Source organism: Ursus arctos, unplaced genomic scaffold (genome assembly GCF_023065955.2).
Source record: "Ursus arctos isolate Adak ecotype North America unplaced genomic scaffold, UrsArc2.0 scaffold_9, whole genome shotgun sequence".
Taxonomy (NCBI): Eukaryota; Metazoa; Chordata; class Mammalia; order Carnivora; family Ursidae; genus Ursus; species Ursus arctos.
The window spans coordinates 17366591-17382351 of NW_026623111.1; the positions used below are offsets into that span (position 1 = coordinate 17366591).

Below are 15761 nucleotides of genomic sequence, written 5' to 3' on the forward strand. Positions count from 1 at the left end.
CATCCTTCTAAATCCCATACATAGACATAAACTGAGAGCCATTGAAATGTATAACCTTTTGCCTCTAAATTATGACTCCAGAGTACAACCATTTTTTAATATTCATGATTTCTTTGTTTAGTTACTTAGTATCCTACCCTGATTTTAACTGTCATTTTTCCTTTTGTTGGATCTCTTCCTTTTACCAGTCTCTTCTGTCTCCCCATGGTCCCCTCCCATAATTTGTAGTCTATGCTGTCCTTTTTTTGGTCTAAAAACTAGTACCTAATTCAGTTTGAATTGTGCATAAAATATGAGTAAGTAGATGCTAAATGAGGACCTAAAAAAACTTCTTGTAATTGTTTTAGTTTACTCTCTCTGTGACCTTCTTTCTTATATAAAAATCATTATGAAATATTTAGGGCATATAAAAAGGGTTGTGAGTAGTGTAATAAACAGCTCCTCAAATACCCCTAACCCAGTTTAAGGAATGAAACATAAGAGGTGCAGTCAGACTCGTTTCTGGTTCTGTTACCCCCTTTTCTCCCCAAAGGTAACCATGAGCCTGAGTTGATCATTTCCAGACATGTTTATCTCATATATACATGTTCAGAATATACATGGATTATTTCACATATTTAAAAATATACCAAACATGATAAACATATTGTATATATTTTTAAAGCATCAGTAGACTTTATATTTTAGAATAATTTTAGGTTTACAGAAAAATTGAGCAGAATGTGCTGAGAGTTTCCATATACCCCATTCGCCCAGTTTCTATTAGTAGTAATATCTTGCTTGCCTTACTGTAAGACAATTATTACAACTGTTGAATGAATATCAGTCCATTCTTATTAAAGTTCATAGTTTATAAGTTTTGATAAATATATCTACCATGACAGTATCATATAGAACATTCTACTGCCCTAAAAATCTAAATTCCACCCATTTTTCCCTGTGTACATTCTTCCAAATCTCAATTTTTTTTTGGTTATATAGCTTTATTGTTTTGGGGCTGAGTCCATTTGGAGGCCTATAACAAAACACCATAAACTGGATGGCTTATAAACAACAAATATTTATTTCCGGCAATTCTGGAGGCGGCAAGTCTGAGGTGAGACTGCCAGCGTGCCTGGCTGAGGGCCCTCTTCTGCATCACAGACATCTGCATTTTCATCTGGCACAAGGGACTGGGGAACTCTGTGGGGTCTCTTTAAAAGGGCACAAACTCATTCATAGGGGCTCCACCCTCATGACTTAAGCACGTGCCAAAGACCCCATCACATTGGCATTAGGATTTTGACATAAATTTTGGGGGATACAAACATTCAGACTGTAGCAGAGGGTTATTGATGCTCTGATTCATTCCCTTTAACTGCTGATTCGTATTTCCTCTATATAATTATACCTCACATTAATTATCTGTTCTACTGTTGGTAGAACGTAAGTTGTTTCCAGGAGTTTGTTATTACAGACATCTCTGCCCCAATGATCTCGTATAATCTCTTTGTGAAAATACATGAGCATTTCTCCAGGGTATGTACCTAGAAGTGAAATTCGGGAGTCATGAGATTTTTAAAATTACTCCTTTATACCATAAAATGGATTCTAAGTACATTTTAAGAAAGATTTCTATGTGTACAGATATTCCAAATGTAATTAATTTTTACTTTCTGTTCTTCTAATGTACAACACTCTTCCCTGTGGCCTTATTTGGATCCTAGCTTCTCTTTTTTCTATTTTATCCCTACTCCCACCTCCCAGCAATTCACCTTGATGACCCAATTTTTCCTTTAGGTGCCTGTCTGAAAGTCATTTCTCTAAGAGACCTCCGACTCTAGCCCACATCTGGATCAACGCCCCTCCTTGGTTTTCTGGCAAGGCTTTTACCACGGCTGTTTTGCAATTGCCTGTAGCCAAGTTCTCCAAGGACGGGAAGCACAGCAGAGTGCACCCTGTTATCGCCTGTGCTCAGCATAGAGCCTGACACACAACATTTGTGGAATTAATGGAGGCACGAATGAACGAAGGTAGGATACTAATATGTCAACAATGGCAGAAACTAGTGCCGTCTCCACAATAATTGACTAGACCATTACAGGCTCCATTGTTAGCTAACAGGAGAATAGAGTTCAAGTGTAGAGGGCCAAAGACAAGGTCCTGAGACTGTCAGGCGCAGCAAGGACAAGGCTTGTCAGTCATGGCCAGGAGGAGATATTTTCAACTCAGACATTCATAAGCCAGAGCCTGCCTCTGTTTACCAGCTGGGAAATCTTCAGAAAATGAACCATGAAAGCCTGCTATGCGGCAGCACTATGCAATAATTTTTCATTTGACACCAGTCAGCTTCAGGGATCAAGGACAGCTAAACACATAACTCGCTCATGCATGTTATTTTAAAGGCATATTTTAAAGTTATAAATAGGGTACATTGAATTAATGAGGTATGTTCTTTTGGCGACAAATATTTACATTCCACATATGCCTCTTGATGTCAAGAGTGTAACTGTTTCATTTTCTTCTTTTTCTCAGGAGGCTGGGATGCAGATGGAAAAGGCCCTAGTGTCTGGGACACATTCACCCATCAGGGAGGAGAGAGAGTTTTCAAGAACCAGACTGGCGATGTAGCTTGTGGCAGCTACACTCTGTGGGAGGAAGATTTGAAATGTATCAAACAGCTTGGATTGACTCATTACCGCTTCTCTCTTTCCTGGTCACGTCTGTTACCTGATGGGACGACAGGTTTCATCAACCAGAAAGGCAAGTGTTTCTTAAAAATAGAAGGTTGCAGCTTTAATTCAAGGTTATTGCTGCAGTCTGGCATAATTAATCCAGTATGCTATTCTGCAGTGGAGCTTTGAAATTGCAAGTTTTTAGGGTGATTATAGGATAAATTTTTTGAAATGGGTTTGCATTAGCTTTCTTAATAATGTTCTGTTTTCCCTGAACTGGAGATATGTGTTGGGAAGGGACAAATAGATGGGCAGGAAGGGGGTGGGAATAAGGGTTTCATTTATGGAAGATATTATTGAGGGTTAACCTGAAGGTGAATTTCCAAAAGTTATGTATTAAACTATTTTCAGTTGTGTTATGCTGTGAAGAGTTATGAAAAGCCCTGCAGAACTTGAGAAGATTTTAAACTTTTCAGTTGGAGTGGAATTAGTGGAGCCAATTAACTAGCACAGAGATTAACACCAAGGCATCTGGAGTCTGCTTAATTTGGGATGAAGGGCAAGCTATCTCACTTACTATCTGTGAAAGCATCTCTTGGGGATTTTTTCATGCCTCAGTTTCCCCACAAGTAGAAAGGAATACTCAAATAGTTCCTAGTTCAGAGAGTTGTTGGAAGATTAAATGAAATAATCTTTGTACAGTGCTTTATACAGTAGCTGATATATCATAAAGACATTCAAAAAGCATTAGCTATTATTCTTAAGTTTTGTTATTAAAAAGACTACTGTCCTATTTGAATGCCTGTTATTTATGAGGCATTTTACATACATTTTCTCTAATCCCCACAATCAGTGAGGAAGGTATAATTAGTCACATTTTACAGTGGTGCATGTCCAAATACAGATATTTTGTAAATGGTGGATCTGGAATTTAAACCTAAGGTCTGGCTGGTTCCTTCTACACACCAGGGTTGGCAAACTATGACCCAGGGGCCAAATTTTGGCCTGACCCTTATTTTTGTAAATAAAGTTTTATTGTAGCACAGCCATGCCCATTCATTACATTTAGTCTGTGGTTGCTTTCCCACTACAATGGCAGAATTGAGTAGTTGGGGCAGAGACCATAGAGCCTGCAAAGCCTAAAATGTTTACTACCTGGTACTTTGCAAGAAAAGTTTTGTGAAGGCTTCTTAATAAAGAAGCTTTATTGCTACTTTGTCCTGGAAAATATTTCACACTACTCGTACGGTTGGGACTAGGTGAGGCAAGTGATGTGCCTAAGGTGCAAAATTTAAGGAGACGCTCACTCTCATGGTCTTGGAAGTTCAAGATAGGCACTTGCAGAGTCCTGAGTGAAGGCACCTGCTTGGTCATCTGACTTTCAGTTGCCGTGCCTTCACTGATTCTCAGGGGTTCTATTTGAATAAGTTATCTGATTTTCTACATAGTAAGAACAACCTGGGATAACAACTGCTAGGTGGGCTTGTGTACTTGCAATGCTCATTTTCTGTAAGGTGGGGTAATCTGGACATTGTGAAAAACAGCTGCACCTCATGTCTCCCCCAGATAGGAACAAGGCAAGATCAGCAAGTCCATTGCTCAATTCTACAGACATTAGCTCCCCTGGCTGACTGCTGCTGGTTGAATGTCTACTTTCTTGACGTCAATGGCCAGTTCTTTTTTTTTTTTTTTCTGACTTTGAACAAAAGTTAATTTGTCGTTCAGTTTAAGAGTGAACTAATAATTTCCCACCTTCCTCATCCATCACCTATACCTTCTCTTTTCTCCAGCACCATCACACCCCCCAAGGATTAAAAACTAAGAGTAATCTTTGAATCACCTCTTTTCTTTGCTTCCTACGTCTAATTGGTTGCTAACTATGATCCGTTCCACTTATGTCTCTTTTTAACTTCTCCCTCCTGGCCAATTTCTCTACTTCTACCCTGCTCTAGCGGTTTATCATCCTCATCAAGGACTTCTTGATATACCCTTGTTGGGTCTACCTATTTTCACTCGTTCTCTGTCCATTAATGCCTTGTATAAAATGCCACCACAGCAATTTGCTTAAAGCCATGCCTCAGTCATGTTGGCTTGCATCATCTGCTAAAAACAAAGCAAGACTAAAAATATTTTTTTAAAGACTTATTTATTTGAGAAGGTGGGGGATGAGGGAGAGGGAGAGAGAAAAAAAAAATCCCAAGCAGACTCCCTGCTGAGCAGAGAGCCTGAAGTGGGGCTTGATCTCATGATCCCAAGATCGTGACCTGAGCCAAAACCAAGATTTGGTCACTCAACTGACTGAGCCACCCAAGCACCCCTATAAATTTTTTTTTAGTCATCTCAAGACTCAACATATAGTGTACACTCCTTCTTATATCATTCTAGATTTTGTTTGACTTGGTCTTAATTCATCTCTGAAGCATTCAGAGGCTGAAATTCCCCCATGCATATGACCCGTGCAGTTGCTCCATGTAATTCCCTAAGCACATAACCACTACTTATTAAACATGCTATGCAATTTTCCACCTCTGTAAGAATTTTCTTAAGCTCTTTCTCCTGCCTGGAATGGCCTTTCCTTAACTATACCCACTGAAACTCTACCCTCCTGATCCTAGGAGTTTGGAGTTTTCACTGAGTTTCCATTTGAATGGTAAACAATGAAAAAATTTGAAAAAACAACCACCCCCTTGCCAGCTTGTAATTTGGGTTCATAACCCCTTATCTGAAATTCTAGAAAAGCTTTGAATCCTGAATCCTTTTTAGCAAGTTTAGTTCTAAAACTAATTTGGCAACAAAAACTAACCTGAATTGATGGGACAGTTTTTTTTGAATTGAAGAATAATTGACATACAATATTGTATTAATTTCGGGTATGGAACATAGTGATCTGACATTTATATGTATTACTAAATGATCAACATAGTAAGTCTGGTTACCACCTGTAGTCATACAAAGTTGTCACCATGTTATTGATCATATTCCCTACTCTGCATATGACATCCCCACGATATTTTATTTTATAAATGGAGATTTATAAAATACCTCTTGATTCCCTTCACCTATTTTGCTCATCCTCTCTACTCCGTCCTCTTTAGCAACCATCAGTTTGTTCTCTGTATCTATGAGACAGTTACCATTTTGTTTTGTTTGTTCATTTGTTTTTTTTAGATTCCACTTGTAAGTGAAGTCATATGGAAATTGTCTTTGACTTATTTCATCTAGCATAATACCCTCTAGGTCCACTCATGTTGTTGCAAATGACAAGATATCATTCCTTCTTATGGCCGAGTATATTCCATTACACACACACACACACACACACACACACACACACACACACATACCTACACACATATACCACATCTTCTTTATCCATTCATCCATCGATAGATATTTAGGTTACTTTCATATCTTGGCTATTGTAAATAATGCAGCAATGAACACAGAGGTTCATATGTCTTTTCAAATTAGTGTTTTTGTTTTCTTCAGGTAAATACCTAGAAGTGGAATTGTTGGATCATATGGTAGTTCTGTTTTTATTTTTTTGAGGAACCTCCATACTATTTTCCATAGTGGCTACACCAATTTACATTCCTACTAACACTGCATGAGGGTTCCCATTTCTCTACATCCTCACTAACACTTGTTATTTCTTGATAATAGCCATTCTGGCAGGTGTGAGGTGATATCTCATTGTGGATTTGATTTGCATCTCCCTGATGGTTAGTGACATTGAGCATTTTTTTCATGTGCCTGTTGGCCATCTGTATGTCTTTTTTTGAAAAGTGTCTTTTCAGGTTCCCTGCCTATTTTTTAATCAGATTGTGTTTTGATATTGAGCTTTATGGGTTCTTTATATATTTTGGATGTTAAACCCTTGTGAAATTTTTTATAATCTCAGGTGATTTCCCTTGGTAAGAATATTTACATATTTTACTGCAGAAATATTAAGGGAGACTGACCCAGACCCACTGGGAGGGTTAACTTAATATATGGTATTTGCTTTGTATTTCCCTTCTAAAAATCCAAAAATTTGAACACCTTTGCCCCCAAGATTTTCAGATAGGGGATTACTGTACCACTCTGTCAACATATCACGCTATTTAAAATGAACTTGAGATATGCAGAAGTTCACGGAGCACGCTGTAGATTAGCGATCCAGGAGCAGGGCAGCAGAAAAGCTGGAGGGTGGTGGTGGGGAGACTGGAGAAACTGAGGCCACTGGAACAATGTGGGGAAGATCACTCACACACATCTCGTGTGGGGATCATGTGCCCCCTTCGTTTGGCCCAGCTTTTGTAAAGTCATAGCTGATTAATATTACAGACTTTTCCATGAACAGGAGGGCACTGGAGGTTCCAGGAGGCAGAATTTCAATAAGCAGTTGCTCACTCTTGTGCGGTGATCTGTTGAAGCAACTGGAACTGTTGTAACTCAGAAAGGCCATCATTTGTTTTTTCTGTTTAAACATTTTCTCAAAAAGCATGTAGAGAATTGGAAAACCCTTGTCACTGTCCTTTCCAAGGCACCCCCATTTTTTTGTGTGTGTGTTCAGCTTCCTATTTTAAAGCTTGATTGGAGGACATTTGGAAACTTGTAAAATCCAATGTTCCCAAACTGGAAGAATATTTTATGAAGTAGAATTATTACACAGCCTTTCTCTTTCAAATGTCAAGTTTTTGAGGTTTAACAAGAAGAGACTGAGCTGGTAACTGAAATCACGTATTTCTGTAGTTCTCAACTGTTCAAGTGAATTTTCCTATCTGCCACAAATGCAAGTTTCAGATGATTAGTAGGGGACCCGAGTACTGGAAATTAAAAAAAAAAAGGAATGTTTATGCAGAATTTCTTATTCACTTTAGTATTTAAAATATGAGTCCAGTTAGCAGGAATGGTAAATAACTAAAGAAACATTTATTAACCTCCTACTCCATATTGGGCACTGTGTTAGGCTGAATAATGGCTCCCCAAAGATGTTCTTCCTAATTCTCAGAAACTGTGAATATATTTTCTTACATGGTAAAAGGGACTTTTATAGCTGTTATTACATTAAAAATCTTGAGGTGGGGAGATTATCCTGGATTATCTGGATGGTCCCCATGTAATTACATGAGCCCTTACGAGAGGGAGGCAGGAGGATCAAAGTCAGAGAGAATATACAGGAACTGAAACAGAGGTCAGAGAGGAGAAAAGATGTTACACTATTGGCTTGGAAGATAAAGGAAGGGGCCATGAGCGAAGGAATGAAGGCAGCCTCTAGAAACTGGAAGAGGCAAAGCAATGGGTTCTCCTTGAGGGCCTCTGGAAGGAAGTTAGGCCTGCTGCATGTTGATTTTAATTCAGTGAGAATCATTTTGGATATCTGATGCCCAGAACTATAAGATAATAAACTTGTGTTGGTTTAGGCCACTAAGTTTGTGGTAATTTGTTACAGCAGCAATCAGAGACTAATATAGGCAGTGTGCTAAGAGAATATAGAGCAATAAAAGAAATTAATTGGTGGTAGAGTCTAGAGGGGAGTGACCTAGTTATCATGTGTGATACATTGTAGGCACTTGACCAAAATTAATTCTACGTGAAGACATTTATAGTTTGATTAGAGAGATTCCAGTTCATTTATTTTCTGTAGTGAGACATCATCTTTGCAAGTCCTAGCCATGTCCTCTTCTAAGGGAATGTCCCTATTTCTTTGTTCTACATAAACCTGCTCTGCTCCTGGCCATAGCTGACTGAGCAAGGGAAAGACCTCTTTCCCTGTGACATATTATTGTGTAACCTCATGGCAAAAGAGAATCTTGCACAATTGTCTTCATTGCTCAGGGATGTTTGGAATGGAGGAGTTGAGGGTCTGAGTTGGTTGGTTTGGAACCAGGACTATAAGGTAGCTTTGGCAGATGGGATGGCCATTTTGAAACCATAGGAAATTGGGTGCTAAGAAAATGGGTTCTGGGAGAAGGAGAAGAATGGAGTAGATGTGTTGAGTGAAATTGGATGGGTGAGGCCAGTGTTTCATGAGAGGCAAAGACTTTCTCAGCCCCCAGCCTCAATTCCCTTGAGTTTCAGTTGTAATTTTCCATTGTTGGGTATCTGATAGCTGTCTGTCATTCCAAATAATGCCCATGTATCCCACACCAACCATCCACCTGCCCCTCATGCTACCTTTATATTTGAGTTAATCTGAGTGGGTTACTTTTCTCTATATCTAAAAGGCCTTTAACTCAAATTTGCTTTATCATTCTAAAGATCAAACAGAAAGAAATGGGCTTAATTAAATCAGAGAAAATGGTAGTAACTATGAAAGAAAGCTATGGAAGTTTTAATACTTAAACTAATCAGTTTTGTCCTAAATATCCAGAAGCAGAACAGGGTTCAAATATCCTGTCAAAGTTTCAAGATCCCTAGATTGGTAACAAATAATCATTTAAAAATATACATTTGTTCAGAGAATTAGTTACCACTGAATTGTGCTGATAAAGCTAAAGAAACCTTTCATGGTTGGTTCTCATTTGATAGTCAAAACACTCATGAGGTGGCACTACTCATATGCCCTTTTTGCAGATAAGGAAACTTAGGCATAGACAGGCCAACTGATTTGTCCATGATACTATGATTCTTAGGTAGAACTGTTTGACTCTGGAGCTCTTCTCTTAAAAGCCTCACTTCACTGCTTCATGGGAAAATTGCATTATAGCACCAAACCAGAAGTGCTTTGTACAAACCAGAAGTACTCAACTCTGGGATGTTAAATATTAATCATGTAATGCTTTGTTACTCTGCCAAGCTGATGAGTGAGAAAAAAACCTTATTTAAAAATTTTTAAATCTTCAATTCAACTAAAGATTATCATGTTGTTGGAATTACATTGATTGCCATCATTAATGATTGTGCCCTATCTGATGATGCTTACAAGAGATAAATCATTGATTCCTCCAAAAATTTAAAAAAAAAAGGATCTAATATTATGAATCAGCTCCAAAATAGGTAATTGTGAAGACTGGTTAAACAGAGTGACCATGTTTCTGGCTCTGAAACATTCATGGGAAGTGGAATGTCATCGTAGGACAGGTTCAGTCTTTGTAGTGAGATAGAGTGGTTACTAGGTTTAAATGCTGGTAGTACCATATGACAACATTATCACTTAAGTCTGATATTCACTCTCTCTGAGTCTTGGTTTTCTTAGATGCTTAGTGAGGATAAAAATGCCCACCTTTTGGGCTTAGGGCTAGGATTAAACAAAATGTGTGACATTTGGTACATATAGTATTAATGCAATAAATGAAAGCTGATATTATTTTTATATTCAGAGCCAATGGAATGAATTGGCTATGAAAACTCCGAAATGATTCCATCATACCGTCTTTGGATATTACATTTTACAAGTGAGGGCGTGTGGGCTTGTTGAGGCTCAGAGATGGGATGGTGGAATGTTCTTTCATCATGAGAGATAAGAAAAGCTTTATAAATTTTTATGAATGTATTAGTATTCTGTTGCTGCTGCAATAGATTATCATAAGCTTAGCTGCTTAAAAACAGCACAAATTTTACACCTGAAAATAATATAGCCTTATATATTGATTATATTTCAATAAAAACACATAAATTTATTACCTTAGAATTATGGAGATCAGAAGTCTGATATGGATCTCTGTAGGCTAAGACTAAGATGCTTCCAGTGCCGCATTTCTTTCCAAAGGATCTAGAGGACAGTCTTTCTTGGCTCGTTCACATTGCTGGAAGAATTCAGTTTCTTGTGGTTGTAGAACTGAAGTCCTCATTTCCTTGATGGTTATCACCTGAGGGCCATTTTCAGTTTCTAGAAGCCACCTGCATTCCTTGGCAGGTGGCTCTCTTCTTCCATCCTCAAAGCTGGCAATAGCAGGTTGAGTCTTTCTTATCCTGCTCCCTCTCCTACCTCTTCTTGTATTGTTGCATCTTTCTGACCCACTCCTCTGCTCTACTCTTTCACTTCTTTTTTTTTCTTTTTAAAGATTTTATTTATTTATTTGACAGAGACAGCCAGCGAGAGAGGGAACACAAGCAGGGGGAGTGGGATAGGAAGAAGCAGGCTCCTAGCGGAGGAGCCTGATGTGGGGCTCGATCCCAGAACGCTGGGATCACACCCTGAGCCGAAGGCAGACGCTAAATGACTGCACCACCCAGACACCCCTACTCTTTCACTTCTAAGAATTTGTGTAAATTGGGCCCATTTGAACCATCTAGTGAAATCCTCCCATCTCAAGATCCTTAACTTTAATCATATCTGCAAATCCTTTTTGCTATGTCAAGTAACATATTCACATGTTGCGTGGATTAGGGCATGGACATCTTTTTGGAGCTGGGGTATTCTATCAAGTGAGTAATGGCAGACACATGGATCTTCCAGGTATGGAGTTGTTATGCATGATTCACATTATGTTCTGGTTTGCAAAACAAGCGAGCTGTTGTTAAAAATATCCACTCTTACAGACAGATAGACAGCACATGAACTTGCATAATTTGGCTTCTGCTTATCCTGCTTACCTCACCATTCTTATTCTTTGTCTGCTTAGCTATACATTCTCATCATAATGAACTTAGAGTTCCCAGACAGAGATATACTTGGCTAAATTACAATATACAGGGGCGCCTGGGTGGCTCAGTCGTTGAGCGTCTGCCTTCGGCTCAGGGCGTGATCCCGGCATTCTGGGATCAAGCCCCATGTCAGGCTCCTCTGCTGGGAGCCTGCTTCTTCCTCTCCCACTCCCCCCTGCTTGTGTTCCCTCTCTTGTTGGCCATCTCTCTCTCTTTCTGTCAAGTATATAAATAAAATCTTTAAAAATAAAAATAAAAATAAATTACAATATACAAACAAACAATGGCCAGTCCATATATGATAATAAAACTCTGATCCACAAAAGAAACCCAGGAAGTCAAATCACAACCTCTGCAGCAAGTGGTCCAGAATAGTCAGAACTTGATCAATATCTGCCAACTTTTCTGGTTTTGTTTTTGTTGTTGTTGGTGGTGGTGGTAGTGATGGTTTTTCCCCTGCTACCTGCTTCCAACTTAGGACCAACCAGAGAAAGCCAATTAAGTGGCCCAAAATTGCTTGGGATACCACACTTCTAGTTAACCCACCTCCAGCCTCCCTGTGCCAACAACTTCCAATCAAAGGTAACTGAAGGCTTCTCCTTCCCCCCCTTTTTGTCACTATAAAGCTTTCCCTCTTCCCTGACAGCCTTTGCGTATCGGTCAAATGCAAGTGGTGATGGCTGACTCCGTTGCTACAGCAAGCTCTGAATAAATAGACTGCTAACATTTAGGTGGTCTTTGTTTATTTTTACACCTCCTTTACTCGTTCACCTATTTGTTTCCCTTTTTTTTCTTCTTGGATCACTCGTTCTTCCTTGCCGTATGTGAATAGTTTATATTCATCATTTGACTGTCAGCTTAGATGTCACTAATGACAACAATAACAATAATTATTAAAATGATAGCTAACCTGTACTGAGCTCTTACCTTATGTCAAAAGCCGTTCTAACCATGTTCAATTTATCAACTCTTTAAATTCTTGCAATAAATTATTGAAGTAGGTTTCTATTATTGTCCACATTTTACAGACAGGGAAAGATAATTCAGAGAGATAAAGTAACTTGCCTAAGGTCACTGAAGTAGGTGAAGCAATTGGGTAGAATTTAGATACCTGTTGCCATAGTTCACTTTTGAAATCATGATGCTATATTGCTTTCAAAATAGATTTTCAAATGTTCGCAGTTTGGAAAGGGTACTCCTTTTCATATGCTTAAATGGTATTTTGTACTTTACCAATAATACTGTATTATAATTGTTTCTGAATTTATCTGTAGTCCCTACTAAAATTGAAGCTCCCTTAGGCCAACGTCAGTATTTATCTTACATAGGTTTGTAAGTCCAGCATACAGTAGCTTCTCTGTACATGTGTATTTGAAGGATGAATAAATTAATGATTAAATGAAACAAATTCAAAAGTCCAAATTGTTTTTTAATTGGAGAATACTAAGTTAAAAGAAGAGAGAGAAAGGGACCTTACTTCTAGACAAACTTTGAAAGCAACATAATTCTACCTATGAATTTACAATTATTATCCAGGAAACAACCTCAAAATAAGATAGCTTCTCTTTCCTGAGCTTAGGTTTTTTCCATAATCTTAGACATAAAATCACATAAAGCACTAATACTAGTCTCTCCCCAGTAAGTCTCTTCCAGTTAGGAGTCATTATTAGGTTGGACCCAACATCTTCTTGGCATTGGTTTCTGAGGCAGAGTATCTCCAAGTTAATAACATTCTTCTGAACTCTACCTTGATCCTAAAAATTCTCCCGCACACTTGCAGTGCTGGAGAATTAGCTGAGAGCGAGGGGTGGCTATGCATTCTCACGGACCATGTCAGGATCTTAGAGCAAAGTCCCCAACCATGTTCCTTAACATGTCAAGCATCTGGCCAACTGTCCTTGTAACCCACGTTCTGGGAGCTCTTATTCATGTTCAGTGGGTCTCCTTTTTAGACTTATAAGACTGATATATCTAGAAAAGTGTGGAGGCAGTCATCAATTCCTTTACTTACATTTAATACTGCTGAGAACCATTCATTCATTCAACAAATATTTATTGAGTATCTACTAAATTCCTGATATTGTTCCAGGATTTGGGAGATCTAGAAGTGAATTAGATAAGACCCCAGCTATTTGGAGGCTTGTTATTCTAGTGGGGTTAAGAGACAAATCAAGCATACAGACAAATAAAATAATTTCAGTAAGTGTGGCCGTAACACAAAGTTATGTGGTAGCAACTTGCCCAAATGTATCCCTGTCAGAACATATTTGTTCCACATCTTCCATCATATCCCCAACTCCCCGATCAGCCGTTCTTCCTTGGAATTTTTAACATTTCCTCCCAAACTTGAATTGATTAAATGTAGAAATTAACAAACCTAATTTTGGATAAAAGTTATTTAGGAAATTATTCCTGATCATTTCCTGATCTTTACTTATTGTCAGTGTTCTAAAAATAACTTTTCTTCTTGTACTTTCTTTTCGGTTTTCTCCTAGGAATTGACTATTACAACAAGATCATTGATGATTTGTTAACTAATGGGGTTACACCCATAGTGACCCTCTATCACTATGATTTGCCTCAGGCCCTAGAAGACAAAGGTGGTTGGTTGTCGGAGACAGTCATTGAATCCTTTGACAAATATGCCCGGTTTTGCTTCAGTACTTTTGGAGATCGAGTCAAGCAGTGGATCACCATAAATGAGCCTAATGTTTTTGCCCTTCTGGCATACGATTTGGGTATATATGCTCCTGGTGTACCTCACTTTGGAACTGGAGCTTATCAGGCAGCTCATAATTTGATTAAAGCTCATGCCAGATCCTGGCACAGCTACGATTCCTTATTCCGAAAAGAGCAGAAGGGCATGGTGTCCCTAACAATTTTTGCTGCCTGGGTGGAGCCGGCAGATCCGAACTCAGTGTCTGACCAGGAAGCTGCTAAAAGAGCCATGGCTTTCTGTTTGGATTTCTTTGCTAAACCCATATTTACTGATGGTGATTATCCGGAAGTTGTCAAGTCCCAGATTGCCTTCATGAGTAAAAAGCAAGGCTATCCATCATCAAGGCTTCCAGAATTTACAGAAGAAGAGAAGAGAATGATTAAAGGCACTGCTGATTTCTTTGCTGTGCATTATTATACAACCCGCTTAGTCAAGTACCAGGAGAATAAGAAAGGAGAACTGGGTTTTTTCCAAGATGTGGAGATTCAAATTTTTCCAGACCCATCTTGGATAAGAAGTTTGGATTGGATCTATGTGGTACCATGGGGAATACGTAAAGTACTGAAATACATTAAGGTAAAATACAGTGTTTCTGTTCATGTATACCCAGATATGTAGAAATGGGAAGACAGACATATGTGTGAACTTGGAAAAAGAATGATTTTAGGCAATAGGTTATACATTTGTTGGCTTGGGAAGAGAGATTAGGATTTAAGTTGGTGAGGAGTAACTAGCTGATGACAGACTTCATTACAACAGTTAAAGTTGGGATTCTCTGTTAAAGCCAGTTGTGGGCATAAGAGTAGCTTGGACATATTTTTCAGGCTGATGTCACAACTGTAATTATTAAAAGGCATATTAAGGGCTGAAATAGCTGGATCCTTTTTGGGCCTCTATTATCTGGATGGAGTCCAGGTAGCTGAAATTAAAATTTTAAGTTAATGATTTTTAGGACCCTTGCTGTGGGGGGATGGAGAGTGTAGCTGTTGGTGGGACCAAGGGGTTAAAAAGTAGTGACAATCAGCAGATGCTGATGGAAGAAAGATATTTCTGTCTTCTCATTATGGTAAGAGTCATTTGACTGTCTTCATGGACATTTGCACAGTTTTGCTTTTCCATTGTTAGTCATAAAAGGTCAGTGCGTGGAAAATTAAGTTAATAGGGTCAGTGCAATTTGATGAAAACTAGTTTTGGGTTGTAGCTTAGAGAAGATAAAGGGTAAAGCACCTGATTTTATGAGTCTTTTTTTTTTTTTTTTACATCTGTTTGGAATAAAACTTCTGCTCTCTTGTTCCAGGATACATATAATAACCCTGTAATTTACATCACCGAGAATGGGTTTCCCCAGCGTGACCCTGCATCTCTTGATGACACTCAGCGCTGGGAGTATTTCAGACAGACGTTTCAGGAACTGTTCAAAGGTACCATTTGAAATGATGAAAGATCAATTGTGCAAACTTAATATAATTTTCCCATATGCCCATTTGCATTCAGTAAAGACCAATGATTTTGAAAGCTGAAATTCATGTAAATCAGTGGAAAGCCATGTAATTAAGAGAGAGGAGAAAAAGTATTTAGGAAAGAGGAAGGTGAGGATTTTGGCCTAGCTTCAGTCTCCCAAAATTTAATCAAGTAAAAGCAACTGTCTTCCACATTTTGTGTCTCCTGGGTGAAGGTGACATGAACAGAAGGGGGGTGGTTGTTGAAAGAGAACATTAGTTATTACAAAAAGATTAGCACTGCCCAACTACATCATGCCTATTTGCATATTTTAATATCCTAACTACCAAGAAATGAATTGACAGAATTTTTAAAGG

At 38.5% G+C, this 15761-nt stretch overlaps 1 protein-coding gene across 4 annotated transcripts in view; it reads left to right on the forward strand.

The window, feature by feature from the left end:
- Nucleotides 1-15761, forward strand: part of LOC113266744 (cytosolic beta-glucosidase) — a 647115-nt gene that overhangs the window by 34053 nt on the left and 597301 nt on the right. For all 4 annotated transcript variants that reach the window (XR_008958384.1, XM_057309598.1, XM_044389747.3 and 1 more), the window contains exons 2-4: nt 2515-2742; nt 13721-14520; nt 15242-15365. Coding sequence is in view for 3 of the 4 variants with exons in the window: in XM_057309598.1 (XP_057165581.1) it covers nt 2515-2742; nt 13721-14520; nt 15242-15365 (1152 nt within the window). In the remaining variant the exon portion in view is untranslated. The remainder of the gene's footprint in view (nt 1-2514; nt 2743-13720; nt 14521-15241; nt 15366-15761) is intronic.